We start from the raw sequence: 24234 nt of genomic DNA on the forward strand, positions 1-24234 counted from the left end.
GATGAGGTTACTGGGCTCCATGGTGTCGGTGTTCGACATGGTGGAATATGCCCAGTTTCACTCCAGACCTCTGCAGCACCTGGTCCTGTCAATGTGGAACGGGCTGCCTCAGTCTCTGAAGTCCCAGACGATTGTGTTCACCCCGGAGGTTCGCCTGTCCCTTGCGTGGTGGTTACAGGCGACCCACCTCAGCGAGGGACGTCCGTTCTGGGTTCCAAATTGGGTCCTGTTGACAACGGACGCCAGTCTTCGGGGCTGGGGAGCAGTTTCGGGTCCACATCTGTTCCAGGGCAGGTGGATGCCGACAGAAGCGGAGCTTCCAATCAATATCTTGGAACTCCGTGCGGTCTTCAATGCTCTCCAGCAGGCACATCGGTTTCTCCAGGGTCACCCGGTACAGGTCCAGTTGGACAACGCTACCACCGTGGCCTACATAAACAGGCAAGGAGGAACCCGAAGCCGGGCGGCTCTCGTAGAGGTGTCTCGGATCCTGATTTGGGCGGAGCGCAATCTTCCGGCCATATCAGCGGTCTTCATCCCGGGAGTGCTCAATTGGGAGGCGGACTTTCTAAGTCGCCAGGACGTTCATCCGGGGGAATGGTCCCTGCACCCGGACGTTTTTCAACTACTGGTGGACAGATGGGGTCTTCCAGAGATCGACCTCATGGCGTCCCGGCACAACAACAAGTTGCCGGTGTACGGGTCTCGCACAAGAGACGAAGGGGTGTCTCTGGTGGATGCTCTGTCCGTCCGGTGGACGTTCCGGTTCGCATACCTGTTCCCTCCGGTCTCCCTTCTTCCACGGGTAATCCGGAAATTCAAACAGGATGGAGGGACGCTCCTGTTGATAGCTCCCGCGTGGCCCAGACGGCACTGGTTCTCCAGACCTTCAGGGTCTGTCCGTGGACAGTCCTCTGCGGTTGCCGCTACGACCGGACCTCCTGTCTCAGGGTCCTTGTCGTCACCCGGACCTGACTCGGCTGTCTTTGACGGCGTGGCTGTTGAGACGGCCATGCTGAGGTCCCGGGGGTTTTCCAGCTCTGTGGTGCGTACCATGTTGCGAGCTCGGAAACCGTCTTCCGCGAGGATATACCATCGCGTGTGGCATACGTTCTTCCAGTGGTGTCGACCGAGAGGTTATGCACCGCGGGAGTTTCGTCTGTCTCTGATTCTCGCCTTCCTGCAAGCGGGACTAGATCATGGGCTTCGCCTTGCTTCTTTGAAGGTACAGGTTTCGGCCCTGTCTGTCTGGTTTCCCCGTAGGATTGCTACAATCCCGGATGTGCGCACCTTTATGCAAGGTGTTGTCCGCATTCAGCCGCCCTTTGTTCCACCTATGGTGCCTTGGGATTTGGCTGTGGTCCTGAGGGCTCTCCAAGGACCGCCGTTTGAACCACTGGGATCAGTGGATCTTAAATGGCTAACAGTTAAGACTGTTTTCCTTCTGGCTATTGCTTTGGCCAGACGTGTTTCTGAATTAGGGGCTCTTTCTTGTAGACCCCCTTTCTTGGTTTTTCATGGGAACAGGGCAGTACTCCGCACTCGGCCTGAGTTTCTTCCCAAAGTTGTTTCCCAGTTTCATGTTAACGAGGAAATCGTTGTTCCGGCCTTTAACTCACCGGGTCTTTCCGTGGGTGAGGCCTCTTTGGATGTTGTGCGGGCCTTAAGGACTTATGTTGGCCGCACTTCTTCGTTTAGGAAGTCGGACGCTTTGTTTGTCCTCTATGGCTTCCGTAAAAAGGGTTGGCCTGCTTCAAAGCAAACTTTGGCAGCCTGGATCCGTATGGCTAATTCTGAAGCTTATCTTCATGAAGGCCTACCGGTTCCTCCTTCTCTGAAGGCTCATTCCACTAGGTCTGTGGGTCCTTCGTGGGCAGCTCGACGTGGTGCCTCTGCAGTCCAGATCTGCAAGGCTGCTACGTGGTCCTCTGTCCATACCTTCGTGAGGTATTACAGGTTTGACACCTTCGCCTCTCAGGATGCTTCCTTCGGGCGACGGATTCTCCTTTCTGCACAGGAGCATCCCTACCCTTAAAGGATACTACTTTGGGACATCCCCAAGGTATCCTGTGGATACCCTATGGACCCTGAAGTAGAAAATATGAGATATGGTAAGAACTTACCCTTGTTATCTCTATTTCTACGAAGTCCATAGGGTTCCACAGGACTCCCGCCCTGTCGCACCTGTGCTGCAGATGGGCTTTGCTCTGGTCACCGGTTTTCCGTCTCCCTCTGGTGAGAATGTGATTCTTGTATGTGTCCAGATCTTTGTTCTCTCTCTTCCTTCTCCTCCTCCGGCCTATGGCTTGGTAACTAACTGAGGTGCCTTGGCTCGGGGGCGGGGTATAGGAGGGGGACCTAGTGCATCCTGGGAGGCTGAAAGCTTAACTCTTTGGTGCCCTGCGACTGACGTCATACCTATACCCCAAGGTATCCTGTGGAACCCTATGGACTTCGTAGAAATAGAGATAACAAGGGTAAGTTCTTACCATATCTCATATTATTTCTGGCAGAATAACTGATAAAATGCAGTGTTTGTGGGTGACGTCTATACAATATTCTATTCCCTTCATGGTCTCCTCCCTGCTGCAGAATATTATTATTATTATTAGCTGTTACTGGTCTCGGTGTCTCCCTTTGTTATCCTTGAAAGTCATTGCATGTTGTTTTTTTTTTGTTAAAGTAACCTCTGGTAATCAGAGCTGACACGATCAGCGGGTAGTTACAATTCAGATGTTAAACAGGATAAGTGTCCATCTTCTCTAAGCAGATTAGACAACTTCACATGCACTTGTACTGTATGGGGAGACACGCAGGGAAATGCATTTATGCAGGCAAATAATAGACTACAACAAAGAAGATATCCTGCTATCCATGTATAAGCCTGGATATAGAAACGTGTGATTATGTAAGATCACATAATTACATCCTTCCCCAAATAAATGCTACTGCAGTACTTGCGGCATTTCTTGTATGACTTCCACAGAGGTCCTTTTATAATTAAATTATGTATAGGAGCCATGCTTATATATGTAGTGCTTGTGTTTTATCATATACATGTGTACTAACCTTTAGTTATTCTTGGCATATATTTTGTAATTAAGTCCCGTGTTTATCGTGTAAACCGTATAGGTGCGTGCAAACCACGTGGCTGCGCTAGGCTACGAACTTTTCTCATATTAAACATTTCTATCCATTGGAGCTTTTTGCTTTTGACCAGTATTGGTAACAAAGAGGCAACGTATTAAGTGGTGTAGATGAGGCCATGTATTATCCATCAGTGAATGTATATGGTGTTAGGAGCTGCCATATGTCGCTGAGGAAAACCTCACAGTGGGGGGATCTCGCAGAGCTACCTGTTAGCGGCTTAACCCGGAGCACTTTCAGGTTAATCTTTCAGGAACTGCTGTGATTTCTCCTGCCACAACAGGACCTGGATCTAGCAGCTGACAAATACGTTGTATTACCAGTTCCTGTGTGCGGCATAGACGGGCATCATGTAAGCTGTTCCTGAGACCATACGCCATGCACTGGCTAGCACTGTTGGTTGGTGACTAGTGTGTAGAGTCCCACCCAGTAGGCAAGTAGGCCACCTGGGATGATTGGTTAGAATGAGAGGCGGGGCGGCAGAGCCTGGCAACGGGAAAATAGGAAGTGCCAGGAAGATGTGCCAATAATCAGCTGATGAACTTAAAGGAAAACTGGTCTCATGATCTACAGTACTTATGTTTTCCCTGAGCTCTGTTCTGATATTCATGTCCCTATCGTATGTAACATACGTGGCAAGTTTTATTCCTCTGTAATATCCGTCTTATCCTGTAGCTGACATATCTGTAACATATTAAAAAGAGGCATCTGAACCAAATGCAATAAATGTTTTTTGTTTTTTTTTGTACAGAGCTAAATTGCACGGTTTGGTTTTACAAAATTATATATATATATATATATTTTTTTTTTACTCAACGTTTATAAATATGCTGCATTTTGGGTATTGGTGAATATTGTTCTCCACTAATGCAAAAGTGCAGCCAAAACTAGCTAAAATCAGCAGTAACACAAAGGCTTATGTATACATATATATCGCAACCTGAGGTAATCTTGGGGGATGTTTATATGGTGAGTCAGCCTGCAAATGCCCCTTCAGTACAGCAAAGTTCAGCGTGTCACTCAACATAATGTAATGCAACTAGGACTGTAAATAAGCATTACTGATCTATGCAGGGTGGAAATTGATGTTTACATTCTATTTTCGCTCAACATGGCTGCCTCACCTGGTACACTTGTGGACTCGATGAAAAATACATGGACCTGACTATTATGGTGGGACCCTACTCCTAGTGTTAGGAGGCTGCAACCACCCATTTTGTGTCATCTCTTCTAGGCATAACCTATTCACCCAGGGTAATCCTATGTAGTGCGCCCAAGATGGCTGCCTCATCTGGTACCTTTTGTTGGTGGAATATATGACTCGTCAAAGTTATTTCTCAAAATGTCTGCACCAACCCTGCAATATGCTTATTGTGCTCTCTAGGTTTCTGGTTTTCTATTTTCTGCAATACCTAATCCTTGAACCATGTTTTCTGATGTCTGTAAAGCGACTTTGAGTCCTGCAGGAGAAAAGCGCTATATAAATAAAATTTTTATTATTATTTAATGCACTGCAGGCTTAATGTCCAACATAGTCAGGAAAAAAATGACACTGTCTATGTTCACCAATCCCCCCTAAAGCTGCACAGAGTGATCACGTGGACAACCTAGCGGCGATAATATAGGTCAGTGATCCCATCTTATAGCTCTGTCTGAAATGCTTTCTGTGCCGCTATTGGATGGAATGCAGAGCATTGTGTAATGCGGGCTCAGGGTTATGTACACACAGGTGGTGATATCACATTTACACTCTAATTCTCTCTTTGGTGCCTTAGGATTCCATTACCGGGTTTTGCGGCATATGTGTCAAGCTGTTTTTTACAAGACCTGTAGATAATGCAGTTTCTGCATAATTTTACAAAAATCTCTGGCAGAGTTCTAAATAGCACTTCAGATCGCAGTCCCCAGTATTATTAATGGGGACTACGATTCGACCCCTATGTACTAGACTCCAAAAAGCGAAGCTTTTTGGAATTTGGCCCCCAGTAGTTTACACCATCTCCAGATGATGGAAACCGCTTTTAAGCCGATTGGAGACTTAGCAGCAGGTGAGAGATCTTTCGATCGCTCTCCCGCAGACCCCGGCCAGCTCCGGAAGCTGACACTGTGCGCATGGAGTAATAAGGCATTGGCTATTGCTAATGAGGGAACTTTGTTTGGCCATCTTCAAAAGTTAAGGTCCAAATATGAATATATATAACTATAAGCAGATGGGCCTAAGTGCAGATGTAGGCTGAGTGGTTACGTTTTCCTTACTTCTGTATATAATGACTCTACACCGTACTGGGGAACATGTGCCAATGCCAGATGATAAGCTGGGTGGTTGTTGCGGAGCAGTCTCTCTATTCCACAGGTTATCGCTGATGAACGTGTTTCTCTTCTTTCCGCCGACATAAGGTCAGTTTTGCTGTGGGAACAAGCGCTGTGAGGAAAAGGAAGGGCTGAAAAGCTGGGAAGTGAATTTCGGCTACCTGGAGCATGGAGAGAAGAGGAACGCTCTTGTAAAGCTGAGTATGTTGTCTGTCTTGTCAGACAGTATTATTATTAGTATTATTACATTTTATTGATAGGGCACCACAAGTAGTCCACAGCGCCGTACATACATCAATCGTAGGACAGTACAGGGTACACAGAACATTACAATACAGTAACCAAAACATAAACCGCACAAGTAACAATTAGCACCACAATTCTCCATACACAGTACAGCTGGGAAGGTGAAGGCTGTCATTGAAGTGCTAGAGAAGAAGGCTGTGAGACAGTAGGGAGGAGGACCCTGTTCCTAGGAGCTTACAATCTAGGGGAGAGGGGAGACAGACAGATAACATGAGGCATGAGTGTGTAGAGGGGGCTGGAAGTAGGCGAGGTGGAGGTGGCTGAGGCAAGATGGTGGGGAAAGGCATCATCTGCGGGATATTCATGGTCATCATGGTGTATGTATCCTAATGCATTGTGGGAAATGTGCTATGGGACTACTTCTGTGGCCTATAACAGATATAGGGATAAATTTACTAAGATGGGAGTTCTATTAAGAAGTGATGTTGCCCTTAGCAACCAATCAGATTCAACTTCTCATTTATCTAGCACCTTCTAGAAGATAATACCTGGAATCTGATTGGTTGCTATGGGGAACATCACTTCTGAATAGGACTCCCATCTTAGTAAATTTACCCCATAGTCTCAGCTCAAACTTCAGTTTGGGGGGAGGGGGTGTTTATCTTGTGAAATGTTTTTAAATTCACCAGATTGACTGTGTAACTATACATAATTGTTGCAATTAGCTGTATGGTAGCAGCTGCAGCATGCATAGAAAGTGACAGCAGCAGGTACTTCATACTGTACATGTCCTGACCTAGTAACCCCAGGAAGGTTTTACGTGTTTGTGAATGTTGCATAGTGTACTACATGCCTCTCTACCCTCCCAGCATAAAGTTTGATTGCTGCATTTGGCAGATATAAGTGGGGGAGGAGGGGAGTGTAACATCTTGTGTGAAGCCAGTCAGATGATTGACACGGGGACTAACCAATCATACTCCACCTCCCAAGGTGGCTCCCTCCCACTTATCAAATTTCTGCAGCCTAATCTCTGTCAGATACAGCGATTAAACATTGTGGCGGAGGAGCGGTAACACCCGTCAGATAGTGACAACTGGTATATAGCAAACATTATTATTACATAAGTGTACTAATTGTTGAATCTGAATTTCATTCTGTTTTATGGACGCTATAATCACATCTAAAAGGCTTTTAACATCATTCTTTTTCTGATGGTTTTTTTTTTAAATCTTTTTTGTTTTGTACATTTTTAAATGAATGTTCTTGTCTTCAGTTTGCTTTACCAGTATAGTTCATACCAGTGAGAGTTCCTTATAATCATATACAGTCATTTTACAGTGAGGAATGTTCTATCTTGCATGTATTCTTTATGATTGCAAACTTATTTTGTTCAAATCCATTAATAGCAATATAGATGGAAAAGCTTTTTATAAAGAACTGCAGCACTTCACAGTATACAGGTTGAGTCTCCCATATCCAAATATTCTGAAATACGGAATAATTTTAGCATGACCGAGATAGTGAAACCTTTGCTTTTTGATGGTTCAATGTACACAGACTATCTAAGGCACAAATTATTAAAAATATTGTATAAAATGACCTTCAGGCTGTGTGTATAAGGTGTATATGAAACATAAATGAATTTCATGTATGTACACAAACTTAGCTTGAGCCACAACATTATTGAAAATATAGTATAAAATGACCTGCAGGCTGTGTGTATAAGGTGTATATAACACATAAATGCATTCTGTGTGTATATTGGGGTCCCATTCCCAAGATATTTCATTATGATATGCAAATATTCCAAAATACCACTGGTCCCAAGCATTTTGGATATGGGAGACTCAACCTGTATTCAACAAATCTTGGCTTTAATTAACTTTAACCACAATTTTTTAATGGAGGGGTGTCTGTCAGTTGCACACAGGATGGACTCACAGTAAATGACCAGTATTAGCGGAATTCATGGAAAATTTGGTGCAAAATAGAAGCACAATGAGTATTGCATTTTTTTAAAAAGAGCACTTAATATTCATTTAATTTGTGAAATTACACAATTTAAGTATATACTTTCCTAATAATAATGCGTTCTGTATTATTTATCTCATATGCTTCTGATTAGTAATGCACTGAATAGAACATACAAGGAAGAAGCATTAAATATTAAGTCCATAATAAGATTTGTACATAAGCCGCTAACAATTAACAAATGGTCAACTTCTTACAGGACTGTGTCCGGAGTGTTCATACAAACTGAATTTCCACCATAGGTATGTTACATTATTTATTTTTCACCAGTTATTATATAAATGCAGCAGCTGCTGCCATTATATATTGGCTGAACTAATATTCTTTTGAATACACTTGGGTGACTAAAGGGCCTATGTATCAAAGCTTGATGTGAGATACAATTGAGAGATATATATCACCAACCAATCAGCTCCAAACTATCATTTCTTATACACAGCCTCCAAAATGTAAGTTAGAAGCTGATTGGTTGGTGATATATATCTCTCAATTGTATCTCACATCAAGCTTTGATACATATCTTATACATATCTTATACATATCTTATACATATCTTATACATATCTTATACATATCTTATACATATCTTATACATATCTTATACCTTAGTGTTAGGGACACCCAGGATATTGGTTCAACTCACAATATGGCTGCCAACATTGTGAGTAGTCAACAGGTGCAGTTGAGAGTAAAATTATACAAAATAGAAATATTAACAAAATTAAGAATAACGTCATTTATTTCGATTTTCCGCTCTTGTATGTTTTCACGATTTTTGGTTGCAGTACCACCCACACCTAGCATTTATTTTGGCGCTATTGCTCTTGTCACAGGGGTAAAGTACAACAAAACCTCGCTAATACTAGACATTATATATTTATATTGCATCATAGGGTCCTTTGTAAAATATATATATATATAGGAGAACCTTTCTCCATACTGCTTGAAAATCGAAAAGCAACTGTCTAAATAGCTGCTGTGAACTATAACCTATATTTGTACAGTTACCTGTGTAACAATTTTCCTGTCCCAGTGCTTTAAGATTACTAATGTATAACCTTGCAGCATTATACAAAGCATTATATGGCCATTGCAGTTATCTGTGGCTGTGTTTCCAAAGAGAATAAACATTGACATTTAATAATTGATATACTATAATTGATATACTATAAAGAATATGTAATGAAAGGGTATAAGCATGTACAAGCAAAGCACGCACTGCATTTTAAACCAGAATCTTTAACCCAGTTGTGAGAACTTATTGTCAGTTATTAAACCTGTCTCCAGAGAAGTGTTGGGAACGATCTTATATATAAAATTCATTGGTTTGTTTGTCTGTCCGGCTATGCATTCCGACACCTCTGCACCGATTGGGATGAAACCAACACGAGGTGGTCCAGTTGGACCTTGCCAGGTTTTAGGGGGGTTAGGGTCGGACCTCCTATTGGTGTACGCTGGGCAGAACTGTGACCCGGGGAGCCTGTTCTGGGCCTTCCACTGGATGGATGTGGATGAAAACTTCAGAGGGTTGGCAATTGGTCTGGGATGCCTGGCTTAATAACTTGAAGATTTTACTTCAGCTAGTAATTATTATAAATTGCTGTCAGTAGTATAATTATCACACAGAAAATTACACATTAATTCCCTTGGTACTGACTGACCTTCAAGTTCCACCTCGTTCTTAGGGATTTACCTTACCTGCGTGTACAACACATGGCTTTATCTCCTTCATTGCTTTGTAATCACAGGAGACGAGAGGTCCAGCCAAAGGCTAAGAAGAGAAAGCGGTCAGAAGATGCAGGAGAATCATCCAGAAAGAAGTCTAAAGGTCCCCATTCCCATAAGAAAGTAAAGGATAAAGGTAATACTGACAATTGTGATTTATTGTATTGGGGAAGTAGTCAGCATCCCGACAGTCGGAATCCCAGCATGCACTATACCACCTGCGGGTTCCTTACGGTCAAAATGCGGACACCTTCAAACACTTGGAGTTAGGCTGCGGTAGGGGAGGGTTAGGGTGCCGAAGAAGAGGATTAGTGTTGGGCTGTGGGAGGAGTGGGTCAGGCTGCGGTAGGGGATGGTTAGGGTGCCGAAGAAGAGGATTAGTGTTGGGCTGTGGGAGGAGTGGGATAGGCTGCGGTAGGGGATGGTTAGGGTGCCGAAGAAGAGGATTAGTGTTGGGCTGTGGGAGGAGTGGGTTAGGGTTAGGCTGCGGGAGGGGAGGGTTAGGGTGCCGAAGAAGAGGACTAGTGTTAGGCTGTGGGAGGAGTGGGTTAGGGTTAGGCTGCGGGAGGGGAGGGTTAGGGTGCCGAAGAAGAGGACTAGTGTTAGGCTGTGGGAGGAGTGGGTTAGGGTTAGGCTGCGGGAGGGGACGGTTAGGGTGCTGAAGAAGAGGATTAGGCTGCTGGCGGTTAAGATTAAGATGCAGACACGGTAGATTAGGATTAGCCTTAGAATACTTACTGAAAATCGCCCAGCATTTTATCTGTCGTGATTCCACTTATGTCATTTTGACTATCGGAATTCTGACCGCCTGGATGCCGTACCCGACCCTTGTATTGTGGCTTGACCTGTGATCGAATAAAATTTGGTAAAACTAACTGTTGATCATATGAGAGGCCATAATGGATCGTTTTAATGCATTTGGGTGTGTGTGGTCATGTCCCCACAATGGCTAATCAGACAATATGACAATTTAACAACCAAAATCCCCAGTTAGACCTTTAACTAATTGAAGTGGCTACTTGGCCGGAATCCCGCTGGTGCCCTCAAATCACAGACTATCACATATGATACTTTGTGTTACGCCAAATAAAATTACAGGCCATTATCGTCTGTATGATGCTGCTGTATACACATGTTTGCAGAACAAGTGTGATCCTTCCGTGGGTGCCTCCCTTGCTATCGTGCCATCTGTATCCTAGCAACGCCAGGCAGCAGATAGCCCACACAGATCAGTTCATCTAGGTTCTGTTCCCCAGCTTTAGTAACTCTACTATGTTTTTTTAGAAGACCACCATTTTTTGCTCCTTAGTTGAGCACCCCAGAACTACGGTAACATTTACACCCCACTATAGCGTTGCGAACAGACTGTTGTACCCTCAGGTGTTCTGTGTGTAGGTTATAAGACTACACATGTGCAATGATCAGAATGCCAGAACCTGGCTGGCATGTGTGTATCAGCTATAAAACCCCGCTGAAGGGGTTACCTCCGTTTGGAAACTGTCCTGCGCACACCCATAGACACTTCACCCCTGCAATATGCAGATGTGTCCTCATACATCTTGCTCCAAACAGCCATTCTAATCGCACCATGCCGTGGCGTGACTCAGTAGCGCAGAGCATCTACCGTGCGACTTTTTACCTTCAAATGCATCTTATTCACACACAGATGCGAATAGCTAGCACAAGCAGCTTCTGCTGATTAAAATGATATCCCCCCCCCCCCCCTTGCTTCAATATCCCTAACCGTTATCATAAACGTTTTCATGGGCTGGAGGGGGATGACTCGAGCGGGGGGGGGGGGGGGGGCTGCTGGCTTTCCAAATCCTGGCAATGCCACCCAGAAACTCCCATTTAGCTGAAAAGATGTACAAGTCGGAGTCGCTCATAAGTTCTTAATGATGCGCTTGTAGCCCAGCGACACATTCACAATATGCTAAATGCAGGCGCATTGGAGCGTGCGTGCGTGCTGAATCTGGCCCTTCCACATTCCATGTGTAGTCCACATGGGGGCCCCATGTCTGACAGTGGCCAGGACCCCCCATGATGGTTTTAATCCAGCACTGTATAGATTGATGTAGACCGTGTCAGCAGATGCTTCCTGCTTGGTATTCTCTCATCTCTCTGCTGTATAGCAACGGGAAGCAACAACCCCAGCACATTATTGTTGTTACTGTAATTATTAGTGAGTCTTAATCATGAGTGCCGACCGTCATTCTGCACAGTATACAGTTAATTCCTGAGGAGGGCACCGTGGTAGTACAAAAAAAAAAAACGAGTCGTCCTGGGGTCTCTCGCTCTCTGTCCTCTCACCCCATGTGGGCAACTGGGAGGTGACAGTTAGTGTGTGTGTGTGTGTGTGTGTGTGTGTGTGTGTGTGTGTGTATGTATAGATATAATATATATATATATATATATATATAAATGAAGATGGCACTCACCGATATAATGCAGCTTATTTATTCCAAAAAATCATTGTAGGCTTACATACAGGTAGCGACGTTTCAGTCCCCAAGCGGACCTTTTTCAAGCAATCAAGCCTTTACTTGCATAGTGGCAAACGGGTACAGCTCCCCTCAGCGTAAAATCCTACTTACCTGGTGCCCGCCTAGCCCTTAAATGCCGTTCTCATGGTGCTCTTGCCGCTCACAAATCGCGTGTGTTCCACCCGGTGGAACGCATCACCCGGAAGTCACTCCACTTCCAGACATGTGATATCCAGCTAACAATGCTGGATTAGTCCACACGCGGTGGAGCGCATCACCCAGAGGTCACCCTGCTTCCTATCAGGTGATCAGCGTACGTGGGGCAAGTTAAAGTACATGAACTTCACAAACTACAACACTATGGCAGCTACTGACCACGCCCACTTGGTGATCCAATAACTAACAAATACTAGGGCAGAGTGTCAATATACAAACACCCATAGAGAAGAACATAATATGTCATACATCTTTAGGGTAAATAGCATAGAGTGGCCATAAGGAATAGCGATTCAAGGGATAAGCGGGCATCAAGACCCTTGTAATCCTTATTCAGCATATACTACACAATGGACAAAAACTACAATATACACAACAATCTGATAGATAGATATATATATATAAAAATTGACTTAAGTGGAGGAAAAGACCTACACATACAGTACTCCACTAAATGTATTTTGTATTAGCCCAACAAAAATATTATAAGGAACCCGTATAGAGATTCCTTTGAACATTTATTTCATATAATGGCTATTATAGGATCAAAAGTATAGCCTATAGTGTCAATGTGATAAATAAGAACGGAGAGCATTGTGTTCATTCAGTCCCCTAGGTGAGATCGTATCCAGTCGATATATCCAACGTGCCTCCAGTCTATGTAGCATAAGTTCACGATCACCTCCTCTTGGAGGGGGGGGGGACCCAATCGATTAATCGACATCTCAGGGCTGATAGCTGGTGGTTGTTACTCTGCCAGTGTCTAGCTACTGGTTTATCAGATGTACCTGCTGCAATAGCTGTACGGATCAAACTTCTGTGATTCGCCATCCTTTCTCTAAAGTTTCGGGTAGTAAGGCCCACGTATGCAAGCCCACATGGACATATAATCATATAAATGACATGATCCAATGTGCAATAGAGATTATGCAGGATTTTAATCGGTTTGCCACTATGTGGGTGTGGAAATGTCGCACCCGTCACCATCAAGTGACAGGTCACACAGTTGGGACATCTGAAGCAGCCCTTCCTAGTTGACTTCAACTAGATGCATCATCAGGCTGGCTGTGTGGTCGCATCAACAGTTGTTTTAGGTTAGGGCCCCGCCTGTAAGCCATCATAGGTGGGTGCTGCATGTTCTTCTTCAGTGTGGGGTCCGATGCCAATATAGACCAATTCTGTCTAATCGATTTATTTATCTTATTAGACTTGTTATCATATCTGCTGGTGTAGATCATCCTTTTGGGGTTAGTATGTTCGTCAACCACCGGCCTGGTTGTGAATTTGGATCTTGCTTTTGACAAGCATCTCTGGATGGTAGACGTAGTATATCCACGTTCCAAAAAGCGCCTTTTCATATCCAGAATTTGTCTCTCAGCAGTATCTTCCTCAGAGTTTAGTCTCAAGACCCTAAGGAACTGTGAGATCGGTAGGCTCTCCTTTAGTCTCGGGGGTGTTGACTGGTTGCAAAAAGTAACGTATTGCGGTCAGTTTCTTTTCTAAAAAGCGTTGTTCAGAGTTTGCCATCTTTCTTATATACAGTCACATCCAAAAAATCAATGTGATCCTTATTGATGTTAGCAGTGAATCTAATTGGGCTTGATAGTATATTAAGGTAATTTACCATCATCCAGAATCTTTCCTCTGTGTCACCCCATATCATAAAAATATCGTCAATGAAGCGACTATAATGCAAGATAGCATTACCAAATTTGGGTAAGATGTTAATACTCTCATAATTATGCATATACATATTTGCATATGCGGGCGCCAAATTACTGCCCATTGCTTCCCCGAGCACTGCTTATAGTACTTTTTTCCATACAAAAAATGGTTCTCACTCAGTACTAACTCCAATAGTTCCAACAAAAATTCCACAGGTGTTTTTTTTTGTCCTGAGCCATAGAGTATTTCACGTACTACTGTCATACCTTCCTCATGTGGTATGTATATAGTACAGTATATAGAGATGTCACATCTAGTGTGGCCAAAAGGGTCCCATCTCCTATACCATCAATCACTTTAATTTTGGACAAAAAATCACCAGTGTCTTTAATGTAACTCAGGGTTGTACATACTACAGGCTGTAAGAAACTGTCTATAAACTGGGCTACTGGTTGGAGTATAGAGCCCTCGGCTGAGATGATTGGACGTCCCGGAGGGTCCTGTAAGGTTTTATGGACCTTAGGTACAGTATAAAGAATCGGACACCTGGGGTGTTCAACAATCAAATAATTACTAATCAGATCATCTATCCAACCAAGGTCTACAGCTCTTTGGATGACTAAATCAACTTTCCTTTTGATGGTACTCATAGGGATACCCAGGCAGGGAACATACGTAGTGATATCTTTTCACTGACGTTGTATCTCTTTATCATAGTCCACCCAATTCATCAGCACTACAGCCCCACCCTTGTCTGCCGGGCGTATCACCAAATTATGATTATTCATCAGTGATCTCAGGGCTAGACGCTGTTCCTTACTAAGGTTATCATATGTATATTGTTGGTCATTTTTCATAATGTCACTCTCTGTAATCCTCAAAAAGGTCTTAATGGACGCATTAGCTGATTGTGGGTCAAAGTTACCAGGTTTTTTAAATTGACATATTTCTACACTTTCACATGAAGAATCATCAGAAAAATACTCTTTGAGACGCAGCTTCCTCCCGAATCTATAATGATCCACCTGGAAATCAAATGGATCATGAGATAGAGTAGGGACGAAGCTCAAACCCAAGGTCAATAAAGAGGTCTCAGCCTCAGATAGCCGATAATCTGAGAGGTTGAAAATTAAATTTAGATCCATCTCCTGCGACGGCTTCTTCTTATGACCGCCCCTCCTCGGGTGCGGCCTCCTTCTCTTGGGGTAGGGGGTCCTTCCCCTGACTCCGTCCCTATACCTAAAAAACCACTAGGGGGTATATTGTCGGAGTACTCAGTTTCTGAGGCAGTCGCGGATGAGGCGGAGTCAACTGTGTCTAATGTACCAGTCCGTCTTACTCTCTGTGTTCTATGGTATGGTTTACGTCCAGTGTTACCAGTCAACCATCTATATACTTGGTGGTTAGCATAGTCGTTATTAACTGTATTGAGCTTTTTTCTTTTAAAGGAAATCAGATCAGTCTTATACGTATCTATCTGAGCCTGTAATTTAGAGCTCCAATTTTTGGTCTCATCACTGTATAATCGCTGTGAGCTACATAGATCAAACTGCGCAATATCTGATTTAATCTGGCCTAGTTCAATGCCAACCTCCTCAATCACCAGTAGCATTAGATCTAGGGCACATTTATTAAGAACACCACACCATTTCACACAGAATTTGGGGTTATTACGGCCAATAGTGGGAACATTATTGACCCTAAAACCCCTAGGGATTTTCTTGGATCTAAAGTACTCCGACAAGAACTGCCCGTGTAAAGTTAAATCCATCTCACGTCTCTTCATGCGTAACAATTTATAGTAAAGGTCAATGGGTTTCTCAGCTGGTAAACTACTAAATTCATGTTTATCAAACAAGACCTTCTCCGCATCCTCATCTGTCAATGAGCAAAGAAAATGTTCTGCTTCAGATAATAAACAGTCATCTAGAGCAATAGTTTTTTCTTGAGACATTTAGAAAAAAAAACACAAAGGTAAAAATAACAGAAAGATATGTTATAGTGTTACTCTCTACAGGAGATTATTTGCACGCAATATTGGATCCAGATGTATGACATATTATGTTCTTCTCTATGGGTGTTTGTATATTGACACTCTGCCCTAGTATTTGTTAGTTATTGGATCGCCAAGTGGGCGTGGCCAGTAGCTGCCATAGTGTTGTAGTTTGTGAAGTTCATGTACTTTAACTTGCCCCACGTACGCTGATCACCTGATAGGAAGCAGGGTGACCTCTGGGTGATGCGCTCCACCGCGTCTGGACTAATCCAGCATTGTTAGCTGGATATCACATGTCCGGAAGTGGAGTGACTTCCGGGTGATGCGTTCCACCGGGTGGAACGCACGCGATTTGTGAGCGGCAAGAGCACCATGAGGACGGCATTTAAGGGCTAGACGGGCACCAGGTAAGTAGGATCTTACGCTGAGGGGAGCTGTACTCGTTTGCCACTATGCAAGTAAAGGCTTAATTGCTTGAAAAAGGTCCGCTTGGGGACCGAAACGTCGCTACCTGTATGTAAGCCTACAATGATTTTTTGGAATAAATAAACTGCATTATATCGGTGAGTGCCATCTTCATTTAATATATATATATATATCTGCTGAAGAGCCCTGGACCCAGGAGGAACAGCTGGTGTGCACCCCATTGCTGTATTGATGTTTGGTGTGAGTGCTGGACATTGGACTATATATATATATATATATATATATATATATATATATATATGTGTAGAGATATATATGTGTAGAGATATATATATATATATATATATATATATATACATATATATGTGTAGAGATAGATATATATATATATATATATATATATGTGTGTGTAGATATATGTATATATATGTGTGTATGTGTATATATATATATATATATATATATATATAAATAATAAAATATTGCAGCTAGTCGTTTGGTTCTATGTTTTATAAACCTATTTGTGCATTCTGTTTTGTATCAAAATTTTGCATTGTGCTATCATGGCAGCTTTCAATTAAGGCTATAAAAGGCCTAGTTTGGTGTGGCTCACAGCCAGCACCTGTATAGATGTGTCCCTCTGTATCTAGGAGGTGAGTACATTTGACTGCAATGTAATGGTGTGCTGGGCATATATGCTAGTCTAGGGACCTGCAGAAAAATGGGGTCCCTTGATGCTGGGCTGCAGGCTTAAATGCTTTGATCAAATCATGATAAAATCCCCTTTGTTTTATTTGCTGCACACACATAAATTTGCAGTATATTATTGTTAGTGCCGATAGCAAAAGTTTTTCTGTTTTGTATACATACAGTCAGGTCCATAAATATTGGGACATTGACAGAATTTTCAGATTTTGGCCTCTATTCATCACCACAATGGTTTTGAAATGAAACAAACAAGGTGTGCTTTAACTGCAGACTTTCAGATTTAATTTGAGGGTAATTACATCCAAATCGGGTGAACGGTGTAGGAATTACAACAGTTTCAATATGTGCCTCCCACTTTTTAAGGGGCCAAAAGTAATGGGACTATCAACTCAAAAGCTATTTCATGGACAGGTGTGGGCTATTCCCTCATTATTTCATTATCAATTAAGCAGGTTAAAGGTTGAGTTGATTCTAGGTGTGACATTTGCATTTGGAATCAGTTGCTGTCAACTCTCAATTTGAGATCCAAGGAGCTGTCACTATCAGTGAAGCAAGCCATCATTAGGCTGAAAAATCAAAACAAACCCATCACAGAGATAGCAAAAACATTAGGTGTGGCCAAATCAACTGTTTGGAACATTCTTAAAAAGAAAGAACGCACCGGAGAGCTCAGCAACACCAAAAGACCCGGAAGACCACGGAAAACAACTGTGGTGGATGACAAAAGAGTTATTTCCCTGGTGAAGAAAAACCCCTTCACAACAGTTGGCCAAATCAAGAACACTCTCCAGGAGGTAGATGTATATGTGTCAAAGTCAACAATCAAGAGAAGACTTCACAAGAGTGAATATAGAGGGTTCACCACAAGATGCAAACCATTGGTGAGCCACAAAAACAGGAAGACCAGATTAGAGTTTGCCAAACAAAATCTAAAAAAGCCATTACAGTTCTGGAACAACATCCTATTGACAGATGTGACAAAGATCAACTTGTACCAGAGTGATGGGAAGAGAAGAGAAGGAATGAACTGCTCATGATCCAAAACATACCACCTCATCAGTGAAGCATGGTGGTGGTAGTGTCATGGCGTGGGCATGTATGGCTGCCAATGGAACTGGTTCCCTTGTATTTATTGATGATGTGACTGCTGACAAAAGCAGCAGAATGAATTCTGAAGTGTTTCGGGCAATATTATATGCTCATATTCAGTCAAATGCTTCAGAACTCATTGGACAGTGCTTCACAGTGCAGATGGACAATGACCCGAAGTATGCTGCAAAAGCAACCAAAGAGTTTTGTAAGGCTAAAAAGTGGAATGTTATGCAATGGCCAAGTCAATCCCCTGACCTGAATCCGATTGAGCATGCATTTCACTTGATGAAGACAAAACTGAAGGGAAAATACCCCAAGAACAAGCAGGAACTGAAGACATGTGCAGTAGAGGCCTGGCAGAGCATCACCAGGGATGAAACCCAGCGTCTGGTGATGTCTATGCGTTCCAGACTTCAGGCTGTAATTGTCTGTAAAGGATTTGCAACAAAGTATTAAAAAGTGAAAGTTAGATTTAGGATTGTTTAGTTTGTCCCATTACTTTTGGCCCCTTAAAAAGTGGGAGGCACATATAGAAACCGTTGTAATTTCTACACCGTTCACCTGATTTGGATGTAATTACCCTCAAATTAAATCTGAAAGTCTGCAGTTAAATCACATCTTGTTTGTTTCATTTCATAGTCATTGTGGTGGTGAATAGAGGCCAAAATCTCAAAATTCTGTCAGTGTCCCAATATTTATGGACCTGACTGTATATGGCATTAATATTGCCATGCTGCTGGTACCATGTATGATATGGGTAAAACAGAGCGCGGGCATATTTCTCTTTTGATATAGATAGAGATATAGATATAGAGATAGATAGATATATATATATATATAGATATATCTATATCTAATAATAAAATATTGTAGCTAGTCATTTGGTTGTATGTTTTTTATAAAACAATTTGTGCAACAGCTTTGTATACAGAAATATCTTGACTTGCTCTATTTTAGCATTTATTAGTGTGTCCTTTTATATTTCATGTTGTGTACGTTCGTTCCATCTGGCACACAAGTCACCATAACTTAGAAGTCATTTGTAGTGCAACATTGTAGGTACAATAATCTTATTTCCAACTTTCATGAAAAATGTGACTTCTATGGCGGAAATGCAAAACTTGTATCCGAGCAACATTACCAGCTGGTCATAACGTGTCTATTCACATTTGTTGCCTGGAAATAAACCCAGGTCATTTATCAGAGTCTGTATGTTGTTTTCTTTCCCCAGACACGTCTTCAGCCAGACATGAAGATTCCAGTGATGGCGGTACGCTCATTATAATTTATGCTGATATACCTCAAGTCTTTATGGAAAACTCAGAGATTATTGGCGGGAAATGATTTGTTTATTTTTTCGTAAGTTGGATTTTCAATTACAGATCAAGCAGAGATTAATATGTAAAACAAAGGATAGGAATACAGGGTTTGTTTTATTTAATAGCGTAAATAGATGACTCCTATTCAAGAGCACATACTTCTGGGAAATGCTATTTAAATTTAATTTCAACATTGTTTGTCAGTGGCGTTCAGAGCATGACAAAGGCCATTGTCGATCCATTTTTGGCAACGACAGTCAGACTTTTGCCTTTGGTGCAGGCAGGGGCATCACAATGTTTTTAGGTATGTTGGGGGGCAAGATATAATTTCACTTTGGTGCCCCTAAATTGCTGAATGTCGCTCCCTCAGGGGCAGCTGGAGTAACCCGTCAGATCAGTAAGCCTGAGGGGTCTCTGTCTTTGCTGACTTGGCCTCTGTATGCGGACATCACTGCTCTCTTCCAGTCTCCTCACTCACAGACACAACACTACCGCACAGCTCCGGGAACACATGCAGCCAAACACGTGTCCCATACAGACAATTTATCTAACCAGCACCGGGAGAGGAGAATGGTTACCCACGTGTTGCCGGGAGTTGTAGTTTCCCATAAGCTTAGGAGCTTATCACTACAGTGCACTGAGCCTCGCTCTAGGACTACAGAGACCATCATGCAATGCGAGTTCGCAATGAGACTGGCTCGCAGGACCCTACTCGCACTTAATAGGGTGCACACACACGCCACTGCAAGTACTCTGTAGGTATAAACTAGGGATGTGCAGGCTCGGATAGGTTCGAGTTTGCACGTGGAGTTCGGATTTTTCCCTCCAAAAAAACGGAACTCAGAACGAGGCAAAACGTCATCTTACATGGACGAACATCATCATTCCTGGTCTTTTGTCCAGGAATGATGATGTTCGTCCATGTAAGATGACGTTTTGCCTCGTTCTGAGTTCCGTTTTTTTGGAGGGAAAAATCCGAACTCCACGTGCAAACTCGAACCTATCCGAGCCTGCACATCCCTAGTATAAACCAAGAAAAACAATTCAAGGTTGAAAAACATATATACATATCAAACGCCACAAACTTTGCTCCATCTGGCCGCCTTATGTACAGACATGACCACGCACGTATAGTGACTACAACGCCAGGCTCCACCCAAATACAGACATAGGGACTCCCAATCCCTCCTATCCAGCAATTCATACAACAGCTAATGATGCAATACGTTTAGCACAATAGGTGCAGTACACACAGCGTTCATGCCACACATGGGAATTATTATCAGACACCACTACACACCCAGAGGGGGTGTGTAGTGCTCAGGCTGCACCTTATAATGGCCAAAAACCAACAACAAAAAAGTTCTAATACTATAGGAGGTGTCAGTAGTGTGTACAGTATTGTGAGTTGACAAATATGGTAAAAAATAAACAAATATGCAAAATAGTTTTCCCTAAACTTTATCCATGTTACATACAGGTGTATATGTGTATCCATCATAGTAACTACCTTACTGCTTCTGTTCATTACAGGGGCTCCATCTTTCCTTAGCATTCAGCAAACACATTCCCAGCAGGAACTGCTGCCTGGCTCTGATGCATCTCTCCCATGAGGCTGCTGCTGCTGATCTACTTCATGGGTCAGAGAAGCATGAGCTCCACCAATCGCAGCTCAGCACATGCCTCTCTGACCTTTTGTGTGGTTGTGTATATATCCCCTTCAGTTAATGTACCTGGACGTGAGGGCGGAAGTGCGGTTCTGTGCCCTTAAAGCGCTGTTATTTTCTCTCAAATGTAGTATCTGGCCACCAACAGTAGACATATGTACTCTCGCGGGCTCGCCACGCTTCGGGCATGGTGGCTCGCTTCGCTTTCCACTGGTTACTATTCCCAATAGATGTCCACGTGGATAGTGAATGATGACGTCGGGGTACATTTACTGAAGGGGATCTATCACCACCCTTTTTGTGGTGTCTCCTAGGACTTACTCCGCTCTCAATAATGCAGTGCACTCAGCGTGCCCCTGGCACCTCTCTCAAAAGTGGCCCCCTTGCCTCCCCCTGTTCTGGCACCTATGGATGCAGGTTAGGATTTTCCGCTCAGTATAAGGAGTATCTTAGAGATTGGACAATGAAAAAAAGAGGGTTACTCATCTGCCAGAAGTCTTCTCTTCTACATAGTGTTGGCGTATTTGCATATTATGTGATTCCTCCCACACCCAAATCCAAGATTTCCCCCATCATGCCCCCATTCTTTTGCCAAGTCCAACCTTCTTCCAGTCTATACAGCATTACACCTGAAGAGACCCCTTTCTTACTAAAACCTTTCTCTTACCTCGTCCCTCATACGTACCTCCCACCCATCTTGTTTCATCCCAGTTTAATAGATGAAAGGACACTTATCTGCCAACAACAGACCTCTTGGACATCGTTTGCTATAAATAGGGGTAGATTTGGTTAAAAATATAAACTAGGTGTGGCTACCCGAGGTAGAGGTTTGGTGAGAGCTGCGGCTCCAGATGATGGCGCCCTTAGCCCTATGAAAGCTCTTCCATAGAGTGTTGTTGCTCAGCTAAGGGCACCCTGTTGGGATGTACTTCATATCCCGGCTGTCGGGATGCCGGTGCCAGAATCCCCACCATCGGCATCCTGACAGTAAGTATTTGGGTTAGGGGGAGGTTAGAGTTAGGCCTCGGGAAAGGGGGGGGGGTGGGTAGGGTTAGGTTGTGGGGGGGGGGGGTTTAGGGTTAGGCTGTGGTGAGAAGGGTTAGGATACTTACCTGTAGGTGTCGGTATCCTATCCCAGTCGGGATGTCGGCATCGGGTTTATGACAGCCGGGATCCTGAGCGCAAGCATCCCGTACCCAACCCATCCTGTTGTGCAGTTGTTAGGAGAAAGCTTAACGTTGCAGAGACAAATGGTCTGGTGCAGATTTGGACAGAAATCAGGTGCATTGTGTGAACGAAAATAAATTCACCATTACTTACAGGTGTATTCATCTCCTGTTGTGCCACTAGTCTTCGTTATCATCATCAGTGTGCACTAGAGCCACCCTAGACTAAATGCAACATGTACTTTACAAAATCTCTAATCTGTACAACCCTCACTTTGCCTGCATGGGAATCCCCTACTATACCCTAGTTACAGAGGAGTAATAAGTGGACATATGAGTGAAATGAGTCCACATACTCTGTTCCTGAGCATAGTCTGTGTGAAACCAGACATCACCTTCCATCATCTAGTGTACATTATAATCACCATCTGTCCCAAGGTGTAAACTTGCACTTCAGGAAAGCTCTCTCTGGATTGGCTGACACATCAAAGGGTGAGGGCTAGTGATGTCACAGCATCTCAAATGAATGGAGTCTCAGCTTTTTGACCTCTATTAGAACCGTTTAGGACATTGTCATAGGTGGGACGGCTTCAGCTGCCTGTAATGGCGTAAGGAGGCAATACTTTACTCCGACAGAGCTGTAGGTGAATGTCTGGTTAACACTGAACTTTGGGCCTGATTCAGACCCACTCACGAGCGGCTGTCCGCTCGCAAGTGGGTCGATGTTATGGACTGAGCATGCGCACGACGGAGGGAGCTCCGTCGTGCGCATGCGCCAGACGCGACGAGCGAAGGAAAGTCCTTCGCTCGTTGTGTCCGATCAAAGGGGGCGTGCTGTCAATGTTGATTGACAGCACGCCCCCTTTGGTGGGCGTGCCAGGGGCGTGCCTCCCTGACGGAGGCGTTCCCACGGGAACGCCTCCCGTCAAAAGCCGGCCCACTGACATCACTAGTGATGTCAGTGGGAGTGGATTTTGGCTCTGATAGAGCCAAAATCACTCCGGAGCTTGCGGTTGAAAACCTCAACCGCAGGCTCCGGCTCGCAAATTCGATGGTCGCGATGGTCTCGACCATCGCGACCATCACAATGCACGCTCGTATAGCCTGTGGGTGGTGACCCACAGCTATACGAGCGTCCAGGAGGACGCTCCATGAAAATGGAGCCCGGCCCTCATTCAGAGCGTGCGCTCTGCTCAGAGCGTACGGCTCTGAATGAGGGCCTTTGTGTTTTACCCTCACGGTTCTTATCTGTGGGTTTTCATTTTTGGCTTTAGGGTTCCTGTAAAATGTAACCAGGGTTGCTGTGTATCCTCTGACTTGGATTGCTGTATTTATATGCTTTGTTCTGCAGACACAGATGATGATAAGGAAGATGAGGGTAGTACATCCAATGACAACATCTGGAAAGGCCCCCAACAAGAGACAGATGAGAAAACCAGGTCGGTTACCACACTATCTGCAAAACACTTTTTTTTTTTTTTTTTCTGTATATTTGTATTATTTTGCTAGTAGAAATGGTGTGTGTCATATGTGTTCTGCATGTATTATTATTACAGTGCATTTGTTTTCTCATTGCAGGGAAGAAGAATTTGATGAGTACTTTCAGGATATGTTTCTGTAGATTTATCCCAGTGATCTTATTAAAGTTCTATTTTTTTAATCTTCTGTACTCACTATTTTTTGGTTTTGTCAGGTGTATGAGTGAGTAATGATGACAGATGCGTTCTAGTACCTATTTATCCCTTCAGGTGAGTGTGAGAGAGATGCAGAGAGATCGGGGTGGGGTGCGTATCATAACCGCTCATATTCAGGTGAGTACTGAGATTTATAGGTCTATTTACTAATCAGTGTTAGGAGACAGAGTGAAAAGTGATAAGGTACCAGCCAATCAGCTCCTAACTGTCATTTTTCAAACACAGCCTGTGAGATGGCAGTTAGGAGCTGATTGGCTGGTACCTTATCACTTTTCACTCTGTCTCCTAACACTGCTTAGTAAATAGACCCCTTAGGCAGCAGTTAGTGCAGTGGGTGTTTGGA

General features: G+C 43.5%; 1 protein-coding gene across 4 annotated transcripts in view; it reads left to right on the plus strand.

Moving 5' to 3' along the window:
- Positions 1–23857, plus strand: part of LOC148518874 (protein FRA10AC1) — a 53062-nt gene extending 29205 nt beyond the window's left edge. For all 4 annotated transcript variants that reach the window (XM_088476983.1, XM_088476981.1, XM_088476980.1 and 1 more), the window contains 6 exons: positions 5545–5658; positions 7934–7976; positions 9483–9595; positions 19277–19315; positions 23549–23636; positions 23776–23857. In XM_088476983.1, coding sequence (XP_088333109.1) covers positions 5545–5658; positions 7934–7976; positions 9483–9595; positions 19277–19315; positions 23549–23636; positions 23776–23818 — 440 coding nt within the window. In that variant the 3' untranslated portion in view covers positions 23819–23857. The remainder of the gene's footprint in view (positions 1–5544; positions 5659–7933; positions 7977–9482; positions 9596–19276; positions 19316–23548; positions 23637–23775) is intronic.
- Positions 23858–24234: the final 377 nt, after the last annotated feature.

Source organism: Taudactylus pleione, unplaced genomic scaffold, assembly GCF_031769625.1.
Source record: "Taudactylus pleione unplaced genomic scaffold, aTauple2 ptg000198l, whole genome shotgun sequence".
In the NCBI taxonomy this organism is placed as follows: Eukaryota; Metazoa; Chordata; class Amphibia; order Anura; family Myobatrachidae; genus Taudactylus; species Taudactylus pleione.